The sequence below is a fragment of the Vanacampus margaritifer genome, chromosome 15, assembly GCF_051991255.1.
Source record: "Vanacampus margaritifer isolate UIUO_Vmar chromosome 15, RoL_Vmar_1.0, whole genome shotgun sequence".
Lineage (NCBI taxonomy): Eukaryota > Metazoa > Chordata > Actinopteri > Syngnathiformes > Syngnathidae > Vanacampus > Vanacampus margaritifer.
In genome coordinates this window covers 19,506,310-19,529,689 of record NC_135446.1, presented here as the reverse complement: position 1 = coordinate 19,529,689, position 23,380 = coordinate 19,506,310, and the positions used below count along the sequence as shown (strand labels likewise).

At 46.2% G+C, this 23,380-nt stretch overlaps 4 protein-coding genes across 10 annotated transcripts; 1 reads left to right on the top strand and 3 right to left on the bottom strand.

The window, feature by feature from the left end:
• Positions 1-49: 49 nt before the first annotated feature.
• Positions 50-1,560, bottom strand: pex26 (peroxisomal biogenesis factor 26). 2 transcript variants are annotated; one of them, XM_077543209.1, is made up of 6 exons: positions 1,489-1,560; positions 1,186-1,381; positions 971-1,111; positions 584-897; positions 351-488; positions 50-262 (listed from the first exon to the last, which is right to left on the bottom strand). In XM_077543209.1, exons 2-6 carry the CDS (start codon positions 1,377-1,379, stop codon positions 162-164), a joined length of 888 nt encoding a protein of 295 aa, XP_077399335.1. In that variant the 5' UTR covers positions 1,380-1,381; positions 1,489-1,560; the 3' UTR covers positions 50-161. The 2 variants fall into 2 exon arrangements, with proteins under 2 accessions (XP_077399335.1, XP_077399336.1); XM_077543210.1 differs by having other exon boundaries at positions 971-1,108; positions 1,186-1,552.
• Positions 1,561-1,593: 33 nt separating this feature from the next.
• On the top strand, positions 1,594-2,848 carry llph (LLP homolog, long-term synaptic facilitation factor). Its single transcript, XM_077543206.1, has 3 exons — positions 1,594-1,740; positions 2,149-2,374; positions 2,463-2,848. The coding sequence occupies exons 2-3, from the start codon at positions 2,155-2,157 to the stop codon at positions 2,636-2,638; spliced, it is 396 nt and encodes a 131-aa protein (XP_077399332.1). The 5' UTR covers positions 1,594-1,740; positions 2,149-2,154; the 3' UTR covers positions 2,639-2,848.
• hcls1 (hematopoietic cell-specific Lyn substrate 1) lies at positions 2,668-8,603 on the bottom strand. 3 transcript variants are annotated; one of them, XM_077543200.1, is made up of 15 exons: positions 8,234-8,603; positions 7,747-7,830; positions 7,602-7,675; positions 6,504-6,627; positions 6,323-6,433; positions 6,016-6,070; positions 5,824-5,934; positions 5,636-5,746; positions 5,508-5,563; positions 4,952-5,021; positions 4,728-4,876; positions 4,516-4,641; positions 3,798-4,062; positions 3,655-3,720; positions 2,668-3,576 (listed from the first exon to the last, which is right to left on the bottom strand). In XM_077543200.1, exons 2-15 carry the CDS (start codon positions 7,828-7,830, stop codon positions 3,440-3,442), a joined length of 1,539 nt encoding a protein of 512 aa, XP_077399326.1. In that variant the 5' UTR covers positions 8,234-8,603; the 3' UTR covers positions 2,668-3,439. The 3 variants fall into 3 exon arrangements, with proteins under 3 accessions (XP_077399326.1, XP_077399324.1, XP_077399327.1); XM_077543198.1 differs by having other exon boundaries at positions 5,824-6,070; XM_077543201.1 differs by lacking the exons at positions 7,602-7,675; positions 7,747-7,830; positions 8,234-8,603 and adding an exon at positions 7,194-7,354 and having other exon boundaries at positions 5,824-6,070.
• A 132-nt stretch (positions 8,604-8,735) lies between these two features.
• On the bottom strand, positions 8,736-21,887 carry golgb1 (golgin B1). Of its 4 annotated transcripts, none has more exons than XM_077543193.1 (18): positions 21,620-21,887; positions 20,949-21,027; positions 20,695-20,868; positions 20,503-20,616; positions 20,182-20,439; positions 19,997-20,110; positions 19,259-19,919; positions 19,121-19,200; positions 18,851-18,908; positions 13,426-18,343; positions 12,948-13,359; positions 11,875-12,888; positions 11,611-11,804; positions 11,385-11,544; positions 10,314-10,417; positions 10,151-10,222; positions 10,004-10,073; positions 8,736-9,928 (listed from the first exon to the last, which is right to left on the bottom strand). In XM_077543193.1, the coding sequence occupies exons 2-18, from the start codon at positions 21,015-21,017 to the stop codon at positions 9,785-9,787; spliced, it is 8,616 nt and encodes a 2,871-aa protein (XP_077399319.1). In that variant the 5' UTR covers positions 21,018-21,027; positions 21,620-21,887; the 3' UTR covers positions 8,736-9,784. The 4 variants fall into 4 exon arrangements, with proteins under 4 accessions (XP_077399319.1, XP_077399321.1, XP_077399320.1 ...); XM_077543195.1 differs by having other exon boundaries at positions 20,182-20,436; XM_077543194.1 differs by having other exon boundaries at positions 8,736-9,925; positions 21,620-21,884.
• Between the last annotated feature and the right edge of the window lie 1,493 nt (positions 21,888-23,380).

Here is a 23,380-nt window from a genome sequence, read left to right as displayed (position 1 = left end):
GCTTGAATGTCAACAAGGAATGGAAATGAAATAATTCTATTAGACATAATACATAAGAATGCACTTTAATATCCATTTCATATGGTAAGTGCTTATTTATGTTACACGATCCAGTGTGGTGTGACATTAAAAACAAAATGAAATTACAACAATGTCCACATTCAGTCTTTCTGAGCTCGATAATATGGAGCCACCATGACATTCCACATTTGTCGAAGCAGCTGATGTAGTTTGGAAATCCACACAAAGGAAGAAGGAAGCGCTGCAGGACACACAACAAAAGTGATAACATATTTTATGTTGTCAAAAATAGCTTCGTTTTTTTTTTTTTTTTGCTTATAAAAACTGACCTGGATCCAGGCGTAACAAAAGCATGTAGAGAATAACAGCAGCTAAAGTGAGTTTATGTAAGAGGGAGAATCCAGAAGTAGACGTCAATCTCCTGTAAGTAAGCCTCAACAAGGCCTCCACTTGACTGAGAAGGGAACCTGTGTGTAGCAGGTTACAGTATACGTAGAAGTATGAATAGCAGCTTTCTGTATTGATCGACAGAAAGGTCCAGTGAGTCGAAATGCGCTCTCACCTTGCGTCGAGCCATTATCAGCACTTAACCTACAATCTGCGTTGACATCTGGCATGTTCCGCTCACGTTCCTCTTCTTCGATAATATCCAGCGCCGTTTGTCGTTGCTCTTCGGTGAATGTGGCGCTTCCCACCTGGCCCACCACAAGCTCACGGGCCTGATCCGTGCGTCCGAGGGGCAGGAGGACGTGCAGGAGATAGAGCTCAGCCACCGTGCGAAACCCGTCCAGTCGGCAGTTAGACGGGCTGTGCAGCCACGCACGGGCAGCCTCTTGCACCGCTGCTGGCTGGTCTACCTTGGAATAGAGGAGGATGCTACCGGGAAAGATGACAAAGAGTATGAAAACCGCTGTGCAATGACATCATGGACTGCTTCACGTGTACTCACCACATTTGTAATATTTTGGCTGGTATCTCATCCTGATGCTCATAATACTGAAGGACCCAAGCGAGGACACCTGGCCACTGGTTGAGCTCAGCCAAAGCTTGAATGCCCACTATGCAAAAACCAGCCTTAAGCTCACCCCTACTGGAGCGGATACGAAATCATGTCAATAAATAATAACAAACTGAAGAAAGAGTAAGGTTTAAGTTAACACTCGCCTCACGTCCTCTTCCCCCGCGTGGGCGAGGCTCTCCAGGCCTCTGTCGCACATATGAAAGGAAGCGTCGAAGTTTTTGTAGAGCATCAGTTGCTCTGTGGCATCTTCCAGCATGTCCAACAGTTTGGTTTGCGTAGAAGACAGCGGAGGGTTGAAAATGGGCGTAAAATCGTCGCTCACCTGAGGTCTGCTCATGACTTTAATTACGATAAAATTATCTAAATGAACTAGAATAATGTTACAAACTTTGTTGTACTCCCGTCTTTTATTAATAGAATGTTGCTAAATATATAATTATACGCACCCCAAGGTGTTATTTGTACACAAGAACCTTCTGGTTGGTGTTATCAGAGTTTCCGGGTTGAGAATTATTCGCCAATGAGAAGTCACGTCATTAACGAAGAAAACGGCCAATCAAAACTGGAGATCTTCAGTTTACGCGCACAGCCAATCAAATCGAAGCTTATTCACGGAGCTCCTCTGCCACTCGTAAACACGTGTCCGTACCTTCCTGTTTCTTTTCACGGTCCAATTTCAACAAATACATCTACAATCTGTAAGTTATTCTATTTACAATAGTGTTTCTTTAATGGTTAAGGAGTCGCGATTATGATATTGAGCGCTTCAACGCCTGTTTTGCGTAAAAAAAATAGCGTAGCAGTTGGATAGCTAACGAGCTAGCTGACGTTAGCTTTGCTGTTGCTTCATGTTAGTATTTAGAGTCTAAATACTCAAGTCATCTTTATTTATATAGCGCTTAATAACAATAATAACAGCATAATAACAATAATTTAAGTAATTTGTACCAATGTTATGTTATTTCAGTGCAGCAATGTTAAAAAAAAAAAATGGGTTTTTACAAAACATTTAGAAGAATGTAATGTATTTCAGCCATATTTTTCACCATGCATCACTGTACATGCATGAGGACTAATAAAATTAGTTACTGTTGTTTTTTCCCCAGAACAAAATGGCCAAAAGCTTGCGGAGTAAGTGGAGGAGGAAAATGCGAGCTGAGAAGAGGAAGAAGAACGCCCCCAAGGAGCTGGCCCGCCTGAAAAAAACACTTGGTCTGGACAAGAAAGGCGAGGACGCCGTGATGAGCGACATGCAGGAGATCGCCACCGTGATCCCGGTCGAGAAGATCAAGAAGGAGGCTGACGTGGTCAATGAGGGAGCAGGAGACGATGGTGAGCGAGCGTGTGCATCGTCACGCTTCTTAAATTGTAAACACACGTTACTGTATGTAATTAAATAATTGCATGACTTGTGCCGCAGGCGATAGCATGGACTTGGACAGCAAGCGCAACAAGAAGACACTGCTCAATGAACACGGACAGTATCCTGTGTGGATGAACCAGCGGCAGGCCAAGAAGCTGAGGACCAGAAGGATGGCTGAGAAGAGCGGCAGCAAAGTAAAAATAAACAAAAAGAAGAAGGGCATTTCCTGGTGAAAAAAAAGAAAGACTCTTGGAGGCAATCACTCTTTCCATGATGACTGTCACGATGTGGTTTACATTTATGTACCACACAGCCTCTGTTTATTTCTATGGGACAAGAAATATTTTGAACAGACACAAAACCTATTTTTATTTCATTTCTTCACTTATGTGTGATTAAATGTACCCCCCCCCCCCCCATATAAAAATTCATCTCAACAACTATGAAGTATTTTTTGATTTACCAATATGACACAATTGAGCTATAAAAAGTTAACAATTGCAAATTTCCTGGCTTATTGTGTTGGTAAATTAACCAGGAATGGGCAAAACAAGTCACAGGCACTTATTGGTTTAAATTACGTGTGTAAATGTTAGCCTTGGCTTGGGACAGATAACAGACTTGTTGCAACATATACAGTATTGTAATTATTGGGGATAATTCAATATTTTCGTATTATGAGTTGTCCAGTCACGTGATGGGAGTAAATGTTAGATAATCGGTACTGGGTGGAAAAGATGGATTTTTTTTATTTCCCATTTTTTTAGGGGTACCCAAGCAAAAAAAAATCCTAAAGTACAGTACAAAATATCAGCTTGGGACTATCAGCAAACGCTCAAAATCAAGTCAGTGACTCAGACACAACAAAATGTGATCAGGACTTCGCTACCAACCACAGCCAAGTACTGCGTGTTTTATAAAGACTCCATTATCAACAACTCCACACCATTTTAAAGCTGTGACTATGATGCCCAGCCTGGAAAAAAAAATCTTACAAGTTGCGGTGAGCCCCGGCGGGGGTTGGCGTCGGCACCTCACTGCATGAGCTGAACGTATGCGGCGGGAAACAGGCCGGTTTGTCCGTGGCAGCGTCCCTTCCACCAGCCCTCGTCGATCATCTCGATGTCTGTGATGACATCGTCGGGGTTGAAGGAGATCTCGTCCACGTCCTCTGCCATAGCAAGTCAAAACATCCTCACCGGAGCGCAGATTTGATTAAAAAAAATATGACCAGAAAATAGTAACGAACCTCCGAGATAGTCATAAATGGCGACGGCTTGGACGCCGCCTGACAGGTCCTCATAGTCGTCAGTTGCTGCAATATGGAAGAAAAGAACAATACGAAAATAGAAGTCAAGGCAGCACATCTTTGTGTGTTGATGTCATTCATACCTGACGAAGCTGCTGGGGGCGTTGTGCAGACTTCTTCGTAGTCGTCGTCGTCTCCCTCCCCCACTGTAGGGGGCGGTGGTGCCACCGCCTTGTAGTCGTTGCCTCCCTCCCCCACTGTAGGGGGCGGTGGTGCCACATCCTCGTAGTCGTCGCCATCCACCGTCACTTGGATGTACGCATCCTCTGCTTCCTCAACAGGGGGCATTTGCAGGATGTGGTCCGAGCGCACGGGCAAAGCCGGAGGCTCGGCGTCGAATGTTTTTAACTAAGATGGGGATGGGGGGAATAGGACACATAGTGCATGTATAGAACCAGGAAGTGGTAAATCCAGGTCCATAATAAGTTAAAAACCCTGCCACAGTTTGACTTTAGCTCCTGATGCTAGCTAGCTAGTTAGCTCCCTAGCAGGTAAACGAGCACCATAGGAGCTATCTTGGGAGCTAGCTAGTTGGCTAGCATCAGGAGCTAAAGTCAAACTGTGGCAGGGTTTTTAACTTTATGGACCTGGATTTGCCACCTCTGTTATTAGAACTGAGAACCAAATTTGGTAACCTAAGTCAGTATTCACAAAAAGAAAGTTGTTGTTTACTTTATGTTTTATTTCTCTACATGTTTTATTTGCAAGTAAGTAAAACGTATGTATTTATAGTTTTACTTCATATTTTTGTTTTTTCTATTTATTTTATTGAGTTTATTGTGTCTGTTTATAGTGTCTGACCTGTGCTTCTGATTGTGGTTGTGGTTCTTCTGCTGTGCTCTGATACATCTCCAGCGAAGCATCAAAGTCTGCAAGCACTTCTGGGACATCCGCAAGATGAAGTTGGTCTTCTCTGCTCTTTTGCTCCTGTGGAGCAAGCATTGAAGTGAAGTTAGTAAAAATCCTCGCAAGATTTGTATTTGTTTCCTTCTTTTTTTTTGGGTGGGGGTCACCTGCTGTTTGCGTTCCGCTTCCTGTCGTTCTCTCTTCTCTCGGTCCTTCCTCCTGCTCTTCTCTTCTTCTACTCGCCTCCGGTTCTCCTCGTCGGAGGCCTTGGCCAGGCTCTCGAAACGAGCCTTCAGCTTGCCCGCATTGGCGCCGGCTGCACGGGATGCGGTCAGTGTTGACGTCTGCTTTATGTTATGTGTATACATAAATCTGCAAATCAAGAACTCACAGGCTTCTATTGGCTGCGTCTTCTCATAAGCGGAGGCAGGGGAGTCCATGTCAGAGAAGTCGGCTGCACTCTTCAACATCAAACAAAAGGATTTCAAGTGAATTGACGTAAAGTGCCAACAACGTCATATCTTAATCAATTCAATCAATATATATATATTTTAAACTGTACAGTGTGTGTGTGTGTGTTGTTTTTTTAAATAAAGCATGATTTAAAAAAAAAAAAAGTTAATAGGGTAATTATAGTAAATCTCGTTTATGAGAACTACTGACAAGTAAAAATTATTTTAAGAATTTTAAAAATATATATTTAATGGTGATAGTTATTCAATTATGCTAATTGAGGGGGTGGACTACCAATTTTATGTACAAATATTGTTATACAGTATTACATTTACTGAATTTGATAATTGTAGGGTAAAAGCAACCATTTTTTTTAATTCATTTTGAAATTACTTTTTACTGTATTTATTTTAATAACGACAGTTATATAATGAGGTTAATGATACGAGTAGTAGTAAAAATAAAATGGAACTTCAATTATTGAACTCTCTCACCTTGTCCATGCGTTCCGACTGCACTCCATATCGACCCCCGAAACCTGCTGAATAATCTGAACACATTCCACTGGATTCAATTGATGTGGTGAAGCGGATTAGTGATTAGCACATCCGTGTCCTGTCACCTTTTTGGGACTGGTGTTTCTCCGTGCGGCCCTGGTAGTCATAACCCACGGCGGCTTTGTCCACTTTCTCCTTCTCCACGCCGTATTTGCCCCCGAAGCCTTTGGAATAATCTGACGGCAGAAGATGGGAGGGAAAATGTGAGCCGTCAATCAAGCGGACTGAGACGTGAGCAGCAGAGTTGACCCGCCTCTTTGCGACTGATGCTTCTCCGTTTGGCCTTTGTAGTCGTAGCCCACGGCGGCTTTGTCCACTTTCTCCTTTTCCACGCCGTATTTGCCCCCAAAGCCTTTGGAATAATCTGGAAGGGTAGAACATGCGCATGCAAGACACAAATAGAAATGAAATATTCTATATAACAATATAATGACATTCGACCCACCTTTCTGTGATGTATGCTGCTTGACTTCTCCTTTATACTCAAAACCCACAGCAGACTATGCAGACAACACAGACAACTTTGATACACGTGGACTAAAAATGCTTTATAATTGACTTGAAATGCCTGATTACTAGCGTTCTCTTGGGACGTACACAATTGACAAATTCTGTCTGACAAACTTATTATAATGGATTTTTTTTTTGTCTATTTGAAGGCAATATAATGTGAATGATAGCAAACATAAAAAGTGCAGACAGGAAGTTGTCAGAATAAAAATAGCTTAAAACTTAGCCTCTCGTCCCCTGACCTTGTCGAGCCGATCCTTCTCCACGCCAAACTTCCCCCCGAATCCCTTGGCTGCATCTTTCTGGGAACTGTGCTGCTGCACTTGCGCGACGTAGTCGTGTCCCACCGCCACCTGCGCGACCCCAAAACGCAGTTTTGTAGACTTTTGATGGAAGCGTGAACCCCAACGTGCCCAACGGCACCTTGTCCATGCGGTCCGTCTCCACGCCGAACTTCCCTCCGTAGCCGTACGACGCTTTGGGGGTCATCTCATGATGTTTCACCTGCTCGTGCTCTGCGGCCACTTTGTCCCTCAGCTCTGCAACGCTGCAAAATAAATGAATAATGGTTGAAGTTTCACCACGACGTGTTAAGTAAGCATTTTGAAAGAAAAAAAAATGCTGATTAATAACAATTCAAATTTACATGATGAAATGTCAATATAGCTCAAATTCATCATCATAGTACTGTTTTTAGAGTGACGTCACCTCATGTCAGTTATTTATTTGGTAATTTTCCATTCCTGCCAACGTCTCATACTCCTAATGGGGTACATGCCACGGACTTCTTTCACCCTTTATTAACCATCTTCAAAAGTGCAAGTATACAAAGAGTTTATAAGTTGTACAAATACTAATCATTTTTAAAGCCTTTTTGTTAAGTGAGCTACTAATCAATTTTATATAAGAAATAGTATCATTATGAAAGTGTTTAAAATTTGGTTTTTGGTTGCTGTATTTGCATTTGTGGAGATAGAATTTAGCTAAGACGATCGACAAGTTTATAATAAAATATACATCCTTTGTATGCTTTCCATAATAAAATAACAACATTATTCCATTTTAAACTAAAGTCCTTGTGTGACTGAAGTAATAAATCCACAAAAGTCCTACATGCCACGGACTTCCGACTTTTACACATCAGCGCCGTTCCCGGCCACTGCTGGCCGCGTTCCAACACTCGCACCCGTCGACTGGAACGCTCAACCGAAGGGAACAAAGACGTAAGCGCAAGAACTGGGATGCGGCCCACACGACGCAAACCGAAACCGGAACCGGAAACAAAGCTGATGTGTAAAAAACCAAGAAGTCGGAAGTCCCGCCTCCTCCGTGGCTTATAACCCATCGAGCTGCCAACTGCCCATTCCGTAATACAGTATTGTTGGTAAACATTTGGTAAAGTCCATATTAGGCGCTAACTAGATCTGCTCTCACTTCCCCCTTCCTGTTTCTACACACTGACCGCCATGAGTGAACACAGGACTCAATTAAGTGGACAAGCATGACGTCTCCTTCACTTACCTGATGGGCTCTTTGTGGCCCGACCCTTCAATGGTCTTGGCCCCCCACCTCTGCTCCTGTTCCGACACGTCATTCTGAAACAGGAAGCGGTTACATCAAAATACATCCTGTGCACACACACAGGCAGGAAGTCCTCATGCAGCACCTCAAAGTCTGGGTCCGTCTCCCAGTCGTCGCCTTCTGCAGCCACCTTTATGCTCACACTGTGGCCCGCCGCTGACTTCCACATCTTCAGGAATAACACACATATTGAATGTGACTAATTCATGTTCATAACTTTTTTGGGATGATGGGGGTAAAAAAGTGCATGCTCAAGTTTCACTTCCCCAAAACGAACCACTTAGTTTGTCCTAAAAATGCACATGTATGGCGAAAAAAGCTGTTCATTTACAAAACAAAAACATATTGCGACTGTATTATGATTTAGCATTTCTCATAATACCACTAGTTGTAAATTAGTAAACATGTAATGTTAGTCCTCTTTATGCTGTCACACAATTACATTGTCTTTAAAGTTAACAGATTCCATCTTCATCAGTTATAAAAAATAAATTTATATACATTGTTTGGTTAAATATCAAATATATATATTATCTAAAACATTAGTAAGTTAAAAGAGACGTTTACATTACCTTTCCAGTCCGTCACTTGACTTCAGAATGTTTCCGTGTCTCAGTCGAAGTGATGACACAAACGTGCGCGAGCATCAGTCACGTGCACGAGCGGTGAACATTCGTGTAACAATTTTTATAGTATTTATGAATTTACAAACCGCACATACTTTAAATAATAACGGGCTTTAAATGGAATAAACTTGGATCGGAAATGCTGCGTTCAGGTACGGTCTGAAATTTAATTATTCGAATTCAGCAGATGTGATACAACTATAGTTTTTTTTTGTGTAAAATTATTAAAATATATCTTCAATTGAATCGCAGAGGATGCCGTTACGATCAATCAGGACACTTCTCAATTTTATTATATTATTGTCATACCGAGAATGAACACTTGAGGGCAGAATATCAAACTCCATGATAACGTTATCAAGTAAAACAAATAATGTTTTTTTGTCTTTCAGTTGAGGTGAAATAAAGATATCACCGTATTGAGTCTACAGTAAACCAGAGTCTTCAGTTCCCACTGAAAATATCCTTTTATTCAAAACCTCTGAATATGTCATCAAAAACAAAGATACCTAACTTACACCGCCTTTGCAAACCGATTATTTTTGTCGTGAAGAAAAGAAACACATTTTTCCCTGCAGCCCTTAGAAAATGTTACATACAGCGTACATCTTTAAATGGAATGATGAAAGTAGGAAAGAAAGAGAACTGAACCTTTTCAACAAAAAATAAATTAGGGTCAATCACAGTACTGTATCTTCCGATGGAATGAGCAGAGGTGGGCGTGTCAGTACATTTTGCCGGCCCGTCCTTCGTCATTTCAAACCGAACCTTAGTACTAATCGGCGTTTATGGTTCAACTGGCTTCCAGATGGCTACCGATTCCACCTGTGGCTGTTTAGGCTGTCCAGTTATTTTTGTGTTACTTGTCTGAAGATTTGTCACAAACTACATCAAAATTGTCCAGCTGAATAACTATTCTTTAATAGAATTCTCGTGTGTTTATTAAAACACAACGGCGATTGAGTTGAACAATTTCGATGTAGCTTGCGACTGACGGAATGCCCACCTCTGGCTATGAGATGGCTACTGCTAGCAGCGCATCTCCTTTGGAATCCATTATCAACTTTAGTGAACAGAAAATGTTATTAAAAAGTGTTTTTTGGGGTGGGGGGTGGGGTAATGCTAAACAGAATTATTGGTAATTGCACCACGCTCAGTTTTTGTGATCACAACAGATAACGTGCGGAAACTGCACAACATGAACCTCAGAACCCCTTTGGATATATAAATATGGATACAATTATTTGCATTTCGACGCATAACATTTTCCCTTCATGTCCTCTCCATTAAAGAGTTAAAAACTAACAGCAGCTCCCTCAAAACGACCTCACTCCCTGGCCAATTTATTAGGCACACCCAGCATACACCAGATACGGACGGCGTAGTTATTGCAGGGTTGTTAAGATGATTCGGGGTCGGGGTTCCTAATAAACTGGCGAGTGTGTGTTTAATTGTACGTAAAGTGCAGTGTTTGTGTGCGGGAACCCTTTATAGACGTCACAGGAAGCCGCCCACGCACAGCAGCAGCAGCACGTGCACGCTGAGCAGGTAGACGCCCACCAGAAGCGGCGTGCGGCGCCGCCAGCACGCGCCCGAGCGTAGCGCCCGCAACAGGCCCGGGGTGGTGCCTCGACGAGTCTGCTGGGGGGGGGGGGGGTGTGGAATTACACAGACGAGGTGCTAGAGTCACATGACACAACTCAGGTGGAGACTCACGCGTGTGACGCTGCCTTCGGGAGGCTCGATGAAAACCGCCGTCTCCGAGTTATCCTCCCATTTGGTTTGGCTGTGAAGGAAGCATTCAACGGAAAACATAAGCGGACATTACGCAAATTCGCCCGTCCTCCATTTTGCCTCTTATACCGCCTGAGTCGATCCTGCGCTTCCATGAGTTGCTCCTCAGCCGTCAGCCTCTGCTGCGTCTCTTCATCGAGTCTGAAGGAGCACATCCAAAAAAGACGCCATTACAGGCCGGTGATTTCCAAACTCTGCGAGACAAAATGTCTTCTCTGGACCCATGCGGTACCTGCGCTGCAGATGCGAGAGCTCGGCCCGGGAGGCGTGCACCTCCTGCAGGTTGCTCTTCTCCTGAGGAGCGCCGGGAGCACTGTCCACTTCCTGCTCTGAGGTCTGACAGCAGTATGAGAAGAATGGAATAATTCTACACTAAAATCGTTATTGTGGCTTAGAAAACAAAAATATTTTTTTCCCTCAAAATTTAGCAGGAAGGAATAATTAAATATACAAAATATTTATATACATTTTGTAAGAATAAACAATACTATTACTGTGGGGTACTGTCAATAATGACTTAACGCATTCACTCTTAACCCAGTTGAAATGGATCTTTGACGTATATATCCGTCAATGGCAGTAAATGAGTTAACTCATTTCATTGCCATTGACAACTATAGACGTCAAAAATTAATTTAAACTATTTCTAATAGTTTAACATTTTTTTCCACTTTTGTTAACAAGAGTATGAAAATCTAGATTTTTTTATTGTACATTTAGAACAGATATAAAATTTGTGATTAATAGTGAGTTAACTAGTGAAGTCATGCGATTAATTATGATTGCAAATTTTAATCGCCCGACGCCCCAAATTTTTAATAATGTTTTCTTTTTAAATTTAAAGAGCACCTCGTGTCAATTCTTTCAACATTTAATATTATGAGAACATCTTCAACATTTTTTGATCCCCTCCACACGCTCATCCTCCTCTTTTTCAAATCAATTAATTTTTAATTTTTTTTTAAAATAAAACAGAAAAAAAATGACCCTGATAGTTTGACATGAACAAATGTTCTGAATGTCATATGCAAACATTTATTAAATGCTTTGATGTATGTAATTATGTTTATTGCTCAAACGCAACCTGTTTTACCTTTAACGTAACCATACGCTATCTAGCTAAAGGATAATCTGTGGTCAAAATTAATAGTGTGATTAATCTGCATTAATACATGATTAATGCGATATTTTTTTGTGATTAATTAATTAGTTAACGCTTTAACTTTGACAGCCCTAAATAGTAATAAAAATAATATCAATAATAATAATAATAATTCTTATTATTATTTGAATCTTTGTTGACCTCTCTGTGGTAGTGTTCCTTCTGGCGCTTGGACGTGTGCGCGCGGGCCTCCTCCAACATGGCGGCGAGCTGTCTCAGCTGCTGGTCGCGCTCGGACAACGCGCTGAGCGTCTGCTGCTTCAGCTGCTCGGCTTGGCTCATCCAGTCCACGCGTTCCAGTCTGGAGGGAAATCATGCACTCATCACCGCCAACATACAGATATGAGATGGCGTTTGCGGGTCTCACCTGAGTGTCTCGATTTCCTCCTTGACACTCGCCGCCATGTTCTCCATCTCCATGACGACGCCGGCCAGGTGCGCGTTCTTGTTCTTCTCCTCAAAGAGCTCTTGGCTGACTTTGATCAGCTCGCCCGCCCCCAGACGAGCGAGCTCGGACTTGTTGGTCTTCAGCTCCGTCGTCTGTGCTTGAAGCTGCTCCAGCTGTCAGGAAAGGCCAGAATGATCCAAAGAAATATCTTTGAAGCGCCACTCGAGGAAGGCGTGGACTCACCAGTCTCTCGCGGTCGTTCTGTAGAGCTTGCAGGGCGTTCTTCAGGCTCCACACTTCTCCGGCGGAACCTGTGGAAGGGGTTCCGACTTTGGTGGCCTCGTCCCGCTTGAGGGCGAGCTGGCGGGCTTTGAGTTCCGCCTGGTCCTTGCTGTCCTGAAGGGAGGCCATAGCCTTGCCGAAGGACTGGTTCTCCGCCCTCAGCTGCGCCACCAGCTCCTTCTCCACCAGCAGTTTCTGTTCCACGTCCAGAAGGTCTCTGGCCAGCTCGGCGACCCTCTCCTGAGCGCTCTCGGACTCGGTGCGCATCAGGCCTCCCTCCCAGCGCAGCTCCGAGAGCTCTTTGGTCTCCCTTTCATGCGTCTCCTTCTCCTCGAGGAGGTTCTCCTCCAGAGCTTGCACTTGCTCTTGGGCGGCCTCCAGCTGCTCTCTTAACTTCTCGACTTCAGCTCCAGGAGCGTCGGCGGCTTGCACCGGCGTCACCCGCTCCACTTTGAGCGCTTCCGACTCTCCGGCGTTCTTCAGTGCGCTTTCCAAGTGGTCGCGCTCCTTCTCCAAGGAGGCGACACGATCCCGCTGGGCAGCGAGAAGCTGTTTGTGCTGAGAGTCCTTCATGCTGAGAACCTGCTTGAGTTCGTCTCGGTAGCCGTGGAGCTGGGCGGATAGTTTGGCCTTCTCGGCGTACAGGTCGTCCCTCTGGACCAGCAGAGAGCGCAGCTCCTCCTTGAGACTGTTGCTCTCGCTCGCCGCCTCCTGGATCACGGCATCTTTGTCCAGCATGACCTGGAGGTGTTTCTCCTCCAGCTGCTTGTACATGTTGAGCACTCGGTCTCGGTCGTCCTGCAACGAGCCCATGGCCTTTGTGAAGGAGTCCAGTTTGGCTCGCCGGCCGCCACTCTCCTCCTCAGCCTGCCGCAGTTTCTCCTCAACGACTCGGAGTTCCCCTCGCCTGCGCTCCAGCTCCTCCTCGGCTTGACGTGCCCTGCCGTCCGCCTCCTTGCGCGCCTCCTCTGCAGCCTGTGAGGACAAACGCACTCGTCTCCAAGCGTGACGATGAGATCTTGTGCTGTTCTTACCTGAGCCACGGCTTTCTCCTTCTCATCCAGCATTTCCACTTCTCTCTTCTCCTTCTCATGCAACGCCACCTGCAAGTTCTCCGTCAGCGCCTTGGAGGTGTGCAGGTCCGCCTCCAGCTGCTCCAAGGTCAGGCACAGACGCCGATCGTCCGCCTCCCTCTGCCGCAGCTCCAGCTGGGCCCTGCCGACGTCCTCCTGCAGCCGGGCCACGGCCTCCTCCAGAGCGTGGACCCTCTGGTTGTGGCTTTCCACCTCGCCCTTGAGCAGCCGCACTTCGCTCTGCGCCGACTGCAATTCCGCTGTCGTTCGCAGGAGCTCGTCGTGCTCCCGCTCAACCTCAGCTTGGCTCTCGTTTAATTTCTTCTTTGCCTCATCCAATTCCAGCTGCTGTTCTTTGTCCGATTTTTCTAACCTGCAATGTAGAATTCACGGATTTGAAGCACACGTGTGAACTACGAAAAACCGATTCATGACCTACCTGTCCAGTGCGAGCTGGAGTTCTTCTTTGAGAGCAGTTTCTTTCTGAAGGTTCTCCGCCAGCTCCTTGGCCCTGGTTTCCCTGTCACGAATGTCAGCCTCCTTGCCGAGCAGAGTGTCGTTAAAGCGCGTCTCCCATTGCCGGGCCTCGTCCAGAACTCGGTCTCGGTCGTCCTGCAGCGACGACATGCAGCGCGAGAAGGCAGCGAGCCGGGCGAGAGACTCATCAAGGCGGGCCTGCATCTCGTGCGCTCGTCGCTCGGCCGCCTCCGCCGCCTCTCTGGCCTCCAGCGTGGCTTCTTCTTCTTTGTCCCGCTCACTGAAAGCCTCTTCCAGTCTCAGCTCCATCTCCTTCAGTTCAGCTCCCAATCTGAATCGGACCGAGTCCAGCGTTTGCTCGGCTTCGGCTTTCCAAAGAGCTTCCTTCTGATGGGCGTTCTTTTCCAAAGTTGTTTTTTCAAGCATGAGCTGGCTTAACTGCTCCTCGGCTTGACTGAAGTTGGATTTACAGTTTGCCAATTCTGCTTCAGTTCTCTTCAGCTCTTCCAGATTTTTGGAAGTCTCTCCTTCGGACCGCTCGAGATTCTTGGTGAGCTCATTGTGGCCCAGCTGCAGGGCCTTCACTTCCACTCCCAGCTCGCTGATTCTCTCTTGGTACTGGATGCTGTCCTTCTGGAGCTGACGGACCTCCAGCTGCTTCTCCCTCAGGAGTTCCTCCAGCTGACGTGCTCGGCTCTGGCTGCCTTCTCGGACCCTCTGAGCAGACCTCAGCTGATGCTCCAACTCTCGGTGCTTCCCGGTTTCTGCTTCGGCTTCCGCCCGCTGCCTCTGGGCTTGCCTCATGTCCTCTTCAAGCCGGGCCGCCCTGTCTGTCTGGGCCCGGGCCTCGGCTTCAAGGTCGCCCCGCTCCCTCTCGAGCCCGTCCACCTCCCGTTTAAGTTCGGTAAGTTTGTCGTGGTGGTCGGCCGCGTCTTGCTGGTAGCCGGCGATGCTGCCGTTGAGTTGGGCCAGCTGGTTCATCAGACGCTCCTCTAAGTTGTCCTTCTCACTCTCCAGGTTTTTAAGGAGTTCCTTGAACTGGACCTCCCGTTTAGAGCCCTCCTCGATTAGACACTTTTCTCGCTCTTTGCTCTCCTGCAGACGCTCTTCCAGAGAGGCCACCAGGCTTGCATTTTCGTTGCTCTCCTGGAGATCTCGTTCAAGAGAGGCTAGTCCAGCCTTCAGTTTGGCCTCCTTCTCCTGCCAGCGTTCCCTCTCTGAACTAAGAGCTGCCTCCATCTCCTTTATTTTGTCCTCTAATAAAACATGTTCCCTCGTAGGTTCCGATCCAACAACTTGAGCAGATGTCGAACTTATGTGGTCATCTGGATTCTCCTTTGGAGTTTTTTCGGCCTCAAGCATTTCTGTCTCTGTCACGACTGGATCTGACGTCTGAACATCTCCTGCGAGGGGAGCAGTGTGATCTTGTCTTCCCTCTTGGTCAAATCGTTCCTTCAGCTGTTCAATCTGCTGTGTTAAAGCATCTCTTTCTGCCACAGTAGTGTCCAGCTTGACTTTCAAAGTTTGAAGTTCCTCCCGAAGTCCGTTCAGCTCAGTGGTTTGAGCTTCGTCTTGTGATTTTGTTGGTGCCTTCTCCTGCCCCTCGCGCAGTCTTTCCGTCTCCTCCTCCAACTCCAGGATCTTTTGCTGCTTGGCTTTGACAAACTTCCTCATTTTGTCTTTGACCACCTCCACTTCTTTCCGTGCTTCCTCCGCCTGCATTTCCGCTTCCTGCCTGGAGGCCTCGTTGGACTTCACCTTGGCGGCGAGCTCCTGCCTCTCCTGCCTGGCAGCCTCCAGGACTCGCCTGACCCGCTCGGCCTCATCGCTCACGTTCTCGTAGGAGCGTAGCAGGGTTTCGTACTCGTCCTTCATGCCGTTGACCTTCTCCTCCCATTCCTTACACATCTTAGCCGCCTCCTCTTTGGCCCACTCGCCTTCTCTTTTACATGCGTCTTTCTCACTTGCTATGGCGTCCATTGCCAGCTTGAGACTCTCACAGGATGAGCTCAAGCTTTGGTTTTCTAGCAACATGCGGTCCACCTCGTCTATTAGCCTGGTGCGTTCTGCTCTGAGCTTCTCCAGCTCATCTTGCGCCACCTTAATCTTCTGCTGCAGTTCCCCTATGAGGTTCTCACTCAAAGTCAGCTGTTCCTTCTGGGTCTTGTTCTCCTTTAGAACTTCCTTGCGAGAGATGAGGGCCGCCTGAAATTTACGCTGAAGCTGCTGGAGCTTGGCTTCGTTGTCCTCGCCCTCCTGCCTCTGCGAAACCTCAACCTCCAACTTCTTGCTGTTCTCTTTTTCCATCTTGAGTTCCTCCTCTAAGGAGGCTATCAGTTGATCTTTGTGGCCCACCGTGTCCTGCATTGACAGTATGAGGGTATTTTGCTCACAGAGCTGCTGGCTTAGCTCGGTGATCTCGTGGTTCTTATTGTTCAGAAACTGTTTGAAATCCTCCACTTCAACTTGAAGCGCAGCAATGGAGCTGGCGGATTGAGAAGATGCCGTTGCGGTTGCAGCTTCCATTTCGGCTTTCAACGCCTCGGCACAAGACTCCGCTTGCCTGTACTTTTCTCTCAGATCTTTAATTTCATCGGAGAGGGCTTCAATCTGGCTTTCATTTTCTCGTAGGGCTTGCAGCTCCTTGCTCACGTCCTGCAGTTCAGTTTCTTTCTGGGACAGGCTGGTCTGAGCTTCCTGAAGCTTGAGCTCAAGCTCCATGTTTGCTGTCCGCATAGCCTGGATGTCTTCCTTGAGAGCTTTCAAGGGTTCCTCCATTTGAGCCGAGACTTTTGCAGACTGCTCGGATAGTTGCTGTCCCTGAATGCCTGATTTGTTTTGCTCTGAATCAGCCTCAGATGCGGCAAAATCCACCCAGTCTTCTTGAACCCAATCGTTAGCTGAGGTCTTCTCGATCTTCGCCATCAGGTCCTTGCTCTCCTCACCATGTGGGCTCATTTTATCTTCTAGTTGTCTCACTTTAGTGAGAAGAAGCTCACGCTCGCCACTCTGCAGCTCAAAACGTTCCATGAGCTCGCTGTATTCCTCCTTCTGCTGCTTCAGCTGATCCCGATGGTGCCTGTCTTTCTCCTTGGCTTTGCGGATGCTCTCCTTGCGAGACTCTTGAGCCTCTAGGACTCTCTTTTGCAGGGTTTCACACTCTGTTTCCAAGGAGGCCACTTGGGATCGTACCAAGGTGTTATCGGAGTCAGTCTCGGCCTGATGGGTTTCGGCGTCCTTGTTCAGCTCTCTGTTAAGTGTTTCGGACAGAAGTTGCTCCTGCTGGCCAATCTTGCACTGAAGGTTCTCAATTGCTTCGTCTTTAGACTTCAATGTTTGCTCCAAGTCCGCCAGTTTGGCCTCCATCTCGTCAGTTGAACATTTTTCAACCTCAGGACATGTTTCAGGTGCCACAGTTTCTTCTTTTTCTGCATTGTTCTTCGCCTCCATCTCCAGATCAGCAACCTTCTTCATGAGCTCTTTCCGTTGCACGAGAACAACCTGCAACTTCTTTCTTGAGTTTGCCAGCTGGGTTTCAACCTCCTTTTTGGACCTGCGTAAACTCACAAGTTCTTCATCCATCTCCGGAGAAGAAGTCTCTTCTCGTAACTGCTGAAGCTCTGCCAGCTGCTCCTTCAGGTTGTTGACTTCACCGTCGGCCAAGACGCGCTTCTCTTCTACCTGACTGAGTTTTGCAGACATGCTTTCATCGAGCTCCGTCATCTGTTGCTCTTTCTGGCTGAGGCGGACCTGCAGCTCGCAGATCTCAGAGTCTTTCTTGCACAAAGACTCACTGTCACGAACTGACATCTGCGATTGTTCCAACATGCTGCTCTCCATATCTTGAAGCTTAATCTCCATCTGAGAGGAAAGGAGCTTTCTATCCTCCAACTGTGCGCTCAACAACAAAACCTGGCTCTCCTGCTCCGAAAGGGCTTGGCGAGCCAATTCCAAATCAGCCTGGAGAGTCTCCATCTTTTGCTCCTTGGCTTTGCTCTCACTGGACAGAATGTCAATTTGCTCTTCCAAAAGGCGCATTTCAGCGTTGTGCTTCTCTGCCACACAGCTGCTCTGCTGGGAAAGAGTTTGTAGTCCCTCTCTGGAAGATTCCAGCTCTTCTTCAAAGTCACTGGCCCGAGACCGCGCCTCTTCCTTCTCAGTAGTAAGCCTTTGTGTTTCCTCATCCAGACTCTTGATCTTCTCCTGTGACTCTGCAGCCGCCTCTCTGAGTGTTTGTAGCTCAGCCAGAAGTTGACTGTACCTTTTCTGGAGCTCCTTCGCCAAGGCCTGAGCAAAAAGGCCTGTGGGAACATTTTCAGAGGAGGCACCATCCTGAGTGACGCGAACCTCAACAGTCTCTTGGATCACGACAGAGGAAGACGTCACTGAAGTTGTGGAGGCTTCCTGCTCCATGCTCGTAGTCTCCCATGTCTGCAGCTGGCTTAAGTCCTGCATGACTGACGGCCATTCCTGGCGTCCATCCTGGTTCACGGCTTCTAGAAGAGTCCAGCTGCTGTGAGCCACCTCAGAATCAGTGCTGGTGACCATCTCATCGGAAGAAGTCCCTTTGGACTCTTCGGGGGATTCCTGATGTTCAATGAGCTCTGGGCTGCTCTCGTTGTCTGCAGTAATGGAGAGGACAGATGTGCCCTCAGCCACCAAGGTGGTCTCCTCTTCTCGGGTGTCCTCCAGGCAGTCAGGAGGCGTTGCAGAATTATCTCCAGTGTCGCCAGTTGCAACCTGGTCTGTCGGTTCATCAACAATGTGAGGAGACGCAACGTCACTTGTGCTCTGCTCTTCAGCCATTCGCAGACGTTCTCGCAAGACGCTAAGCTCATTATCCTTTTCAGACAGCTGTTGCTCCAGTGCCAAGACGGTCGCTATGAAAATCAACAAAGATCCAAATGGAAAAAAAGTCAAGTTCTTGATTTAAATGGGAAGTCAACATTAAACATTTTTTTGACAATAATATATGTGACGTCACTAGTCTAAACATGACATTCTGATTAATATTACATTTGTGGAATATAAATTAAGCAGCAAAATCAAGCCCTTTTATACATTTCAGGGGGCGGCCATTTTGTCACTTGCTTACGTCACAGTCGCTCAGGTCTCAGGCAACGACCAATCACAGCTCACCTGAAGCTGAGCTGTGATTGGTTGCTACCTGAGACCTGAGCAACTGTGATGTCATTTTCACTCGGCAGCAAGTGGCAAAATGGCCGCCTTCTGATATTGCTAAAACTTTTACTGATTAACTCATATTCCACCAACACTTTATTAACCAGAATATCGTATTTAGAAAAGTGTGGCTGCATAGAACATATTGTCAAGAAATGTTTGGGGGCGGGGGGTTGACGACCCCTTTAAAGCAAAAACTTTTATACCTCTGTCAGCCTCAGAGGGCACATCCGCTGGTGGCTCCTCTGAATCCCTTTCGGAAGTCTAACCAAGAAAAAGAAGAAAACAACTTAGGTAGTTGGTCTGGCTGTCTAATCAGAAGCATCAACATCAGTGCAGTGATCTGAAGGTCAGATTAGTGTCAGTCGTAACAGTGGAACAGTGCAAAAGAGATTAGAAGGCTCACTACATGACTATGACCTCCTTTCTGTCACATCTTGTCTGACTTTGCAGATAAGACCTTCTTATTAGCTCACCGGCCCGATCTGCTGCTGCTCCAGCTGCTGAATCCTGGCGATGGCGTCCTCCTTCTCACTGGTACTTCTGTCCAGTTGTTCTGGGAAGAAACCAGTGTCATTTTAAGACAAAAAAAAAGGGGCAATCTTCTTACTCACCTTGAAGAGCCTCCATAGTGTGAGTGACTTGAACACAACGTTCCTCGCTGTCCCTGTGATCAACTTTCAGCGTAGTCACTTGTGTCTCAAGGGAAAGCACAGCCTGCAGAACAAGAGAAAGATCATCTGGGACCGCAATGTCCTCCGATGGCTGTACATCTCGGGAGGTGAGGGCCCGTAAATGTCTCCAAATCTCAGCCAAGACATCGCTCTTCTTCCAGGCCTCGTCCTGTCCCTCTTGAAGAGAAGCTAAATCTTGCTCAAGCTGGACTATTTGTGATTTTGTCTCCTCCAGGCTACTCTGGCTGGCCTGGAGCACTTTTGACTCGGCTTCTCTGGCGGACGTGAGCTCATTTTCAAGGCGAGATATTTCCAACTTGTCTTTCTCTGACGCTTCACGGCACACTTGGACACTGTCGATTAGCAAAGCCATTTCTTTTTCCATCCGGGCAACTTCTGTCCTCTCCTTCTCCAGGCTGTCGCTAGCCGCCTGGCTCAGCGAGGATAGCTCGCTCTCGTATTTCGCTGCTTCCTCTTTTGCTCGCTCCAGCGCTTCCTGGAGGGCCGCATCAGCTTCGCTGGACCGCTGGGCCCACTCCTGTCGTTGTTTGACGGCTTCGGCCAGCTCCCCCTCCATTTGCCGGAACTGAGCAGTCAGGATCTAGACAGAAAAATTCAGGGATCATCTTGATTCAAGACACTTGCAGGATAGGTTCAAGTGGATTGAAGAATCTGCACCTGTTTTTGTTGATCAGCGCTGGTGACTTCCTGCTGCAGCATTTCCAGCACTTGTGAGCGGGATTTCAAAGCTTCTTCAAGCTCCTCGCACCGCCGCTGGGACGCATGGAGGGCCTACAAACACCGCAGCTGAGAATTAGCACAATTTATTACACGGCTTCATTGTTGTGCGCAAGAGCTCGCACCTGCTGCAGCTCGCCGTTGTTAGGCGATTGTGCCGTGGTCCTAAGCAGCTCCTCTTCATGTTTTTGAATCTGCTCCTGAAAGCGCACATCCTTGTCTCGCACCACTGCCTGAAGGTGCCTCAACTGCTCGGCGTGGGCGGCATCCTTCTCCTCCAGCAGCTTCTCAGCGGCCTGGAGTCGTGTTTGCAGCTCACTACTGAGCTCTTGCGGGTCGCCCTCCACAGCCACATCTCTTGAAAACGAGCTGTCGGGGCTCTGCTGTCAACGAAAAAAATTATTATGTTCGATTTAAACAATGAGATGTATTTGATTCAGGCTTACAATTGCTCCTTCTTGCCCCTTCAAATCATCTATTTGCTTGCTGAGAGAAGTTATCTTGGCTTTGGCCTGCAGTTTGAGCTTACTAAAGCGAGCCTCACTTGTCTCCCTTTCATTCTGCCAAAAGGAAAAGCAAAGCTGTCATGTATGCCTCATGATCTTTTTCAACATTTGCTGCTATTTATGTTATCCAACCTTGAGAAGTGCATCTTTGCCAGCCAGCTGAGTGTCCTTGTCACGGATGAGCTCCTTCAGTTGCACCACCAGCTGCTCCAGGTGGGCCAGACGCTCCTTGGTCTCCTCGGGGGCCTCAGACTCTGCCAGAGCTTGGTCTGCATTGGCAGGAAGCTGAGGTGTGAGTTCACCCTCCTAGGAAAACAAACAAACATTTAGCTAATGTGTCCTCAGAGCGATAGTTTGATTCAAACATGTATTTTTCTAAATTGCACCTGTGACTCTCCATCTTGACCCTCCTCTCCAGAGAGCTCCTGGAGGACTGTAGCCAGGCGACTTAACATCAGGATGGCACTGCACAAGGGATGGGTAGGCAAAATGTAAATATGTGACTTATGCTTAGTACACAGTTAAGTTTCTGCAAACTAAAACACTGATTTATTCGCCTTTAAAATGATTTATAAAGAATGCATTACAAGAGCTGGATCCAAAATTACTTTAAATATATTTGGACTAGGGCTCGGTCTAACTTTCATTTATCCTGCCCACATTGGCTGCGATCCCTAGCTTCCGAGCCGTCACGAAAACCACCGACTTTTCCCGAGCCCACCGTCAACTATTCACTGCGTCTGCGTCACCGCGTTCTTCCACAGCGAAGATTCATGAGAGCTATTTCGAAATTAAATCGAATAGCTGGAGGCTGACGCCCACATAGAGCGGTGGACATGTCATGACGTTACAAGCGGGGTTAACTTGCAGGGAGTCGTCTGAGAATCTTTTGTTTACTACAGTTTTCGCGTCGATGCTACTTAGCTAGCTAACGCTCGCAAATTAGAAGCGAGCGTTCAAATCCTCTCCGGTTAGGGTTAAAGTCCGTCGTGTGTGACAGCTTGTTATGGAGCCTGCTAAGCAGTGAAGTTTGACAGCAGAAGGACCTTTGACTCACCTGTATGAGTGCTTCCCGGTGGATATTTAGCGCTGTCTTTATCGGCTATATCTCCTCGGATGGATTTCCAAACAGAGCCACATCACCAAACTCTCCCGGAAACAAAACTTGCTCGCCGCTGATTGGACGACACGGTAAGAAACCGTGTGTCAATTACAATGCAAGGGATCGTCTTTATAAACGTAAAGATAAGTCACACCAAAAATAAATGAAACAAAATTATGTAATTGACTATCTCAAAAAATATCCCCCCTTTAAAATGAATAGAGTGTGCTGGACATTGTACTGCACCTTCTGGTGTGTGCGTCTTGGCCACATGGGGGCAGTATAATAAGGTTACACAACCAGTCAAATCTCTGTAAACCACAGTCGCTCTTTGCAGAGGATAAAGAAAATATGGCTGTGAAAATTGTTATATCTGGCTACATCTGTTGCTCACGACACCTATGCTATTCAACAGGCCAACAATGTTTTGTATCGTTTGCTAATTAGAATTATCGAAAACAAATCATCCCCTCCTCACCATATAGTTATTTTTACATAGTAGACTATGTAGTCCACTCCAAATCCCCCATGATTCCCAAAAAATGTTTATTTTTTTTTTTTAGGTGAAAAATAATAACAATGCAATAATGCCAAGACACAACCAGGCAGTCAAGCTGATCGTCAGCCGTGGCAGGCAGCTGGGTCGGAGCCTGGCGTTGCTGGCCAACTACGTGGCGGTCTTCGTGGCCTTTGTAGGTCGCTTTGTGCAGTGGATGGCGGACGCTGGGAGTTGGACCACGCACCTCACGCGCCGCACGCTATCCGCCTTTGACGGCGTGTACGTGCACCTGCGACGTGCCCTAAGGTGGAGGACTGGCGTGGACTGACCACCACACTGGGCACTCGACACGTTTTAGCCTAGGAATTTGAGGCCTTATGGTAGAGTTTTACGGGCTCTTTTAATCCAGGCATGTTATATTTGTACATGGATTTAAATTGTTTTTACATCAAAGACAATGCCTTTGCTAAGCATGATGTCATGGCACTACAACAAAAACATGAACTGATTAAATTTGTGTAAAACCATTCACATTAAGTTGTGTGAAATATTGGACTTTTAGTGCATAGCACTTGCACACAGCATTGAGTAAATTGCCACTAGTGGGCATGTCGTCATGGCAACTTCAGAATTTACTTAGTATGTACCTGTACATGCACCTACTAAGTTTCTGTGAAAAAATAATCTATTTGTGATTTTATCTCCTCAATGTTGTGATTGTGATTTATTATGTGATCATTTATTCAAAGGCAAGGCAACTTTATTTAGGTAGCACATTTCATAGAGGTGGACTAATTTGTCCTTGAAGTACTCTTCCCATGTATTATTTTATTTTATTTTTTTACAGAAAAGCAATAAATTAACTAATTTACTGCCATAAATTCATTAAAAAAAAAAGATTATTAAAAATTAAAGGCAAGAGGCGATTTTTTTTTTAATTGTAATTAATCGCATGACTTCACTAGTTAACTCACGATTAATCACAAATTTTACATCTGTTCTAAATGTACAATAAAAAAAGTGTAGGTTTTCATACTCTTGTTAACAAAAGTGGGGGAAAAATGTTAAACTAATAGAAATAGTTAAAATTAATTTCTGACGTTTATAGCTGTCAATGGCAGTGAATGAATAAAAAAAAGAAAAGATTAAATCGCATGACTTCACTAGTTAACTCTGTTCCAAATATACAATAAGAAAATTATAGATTTCATACAATT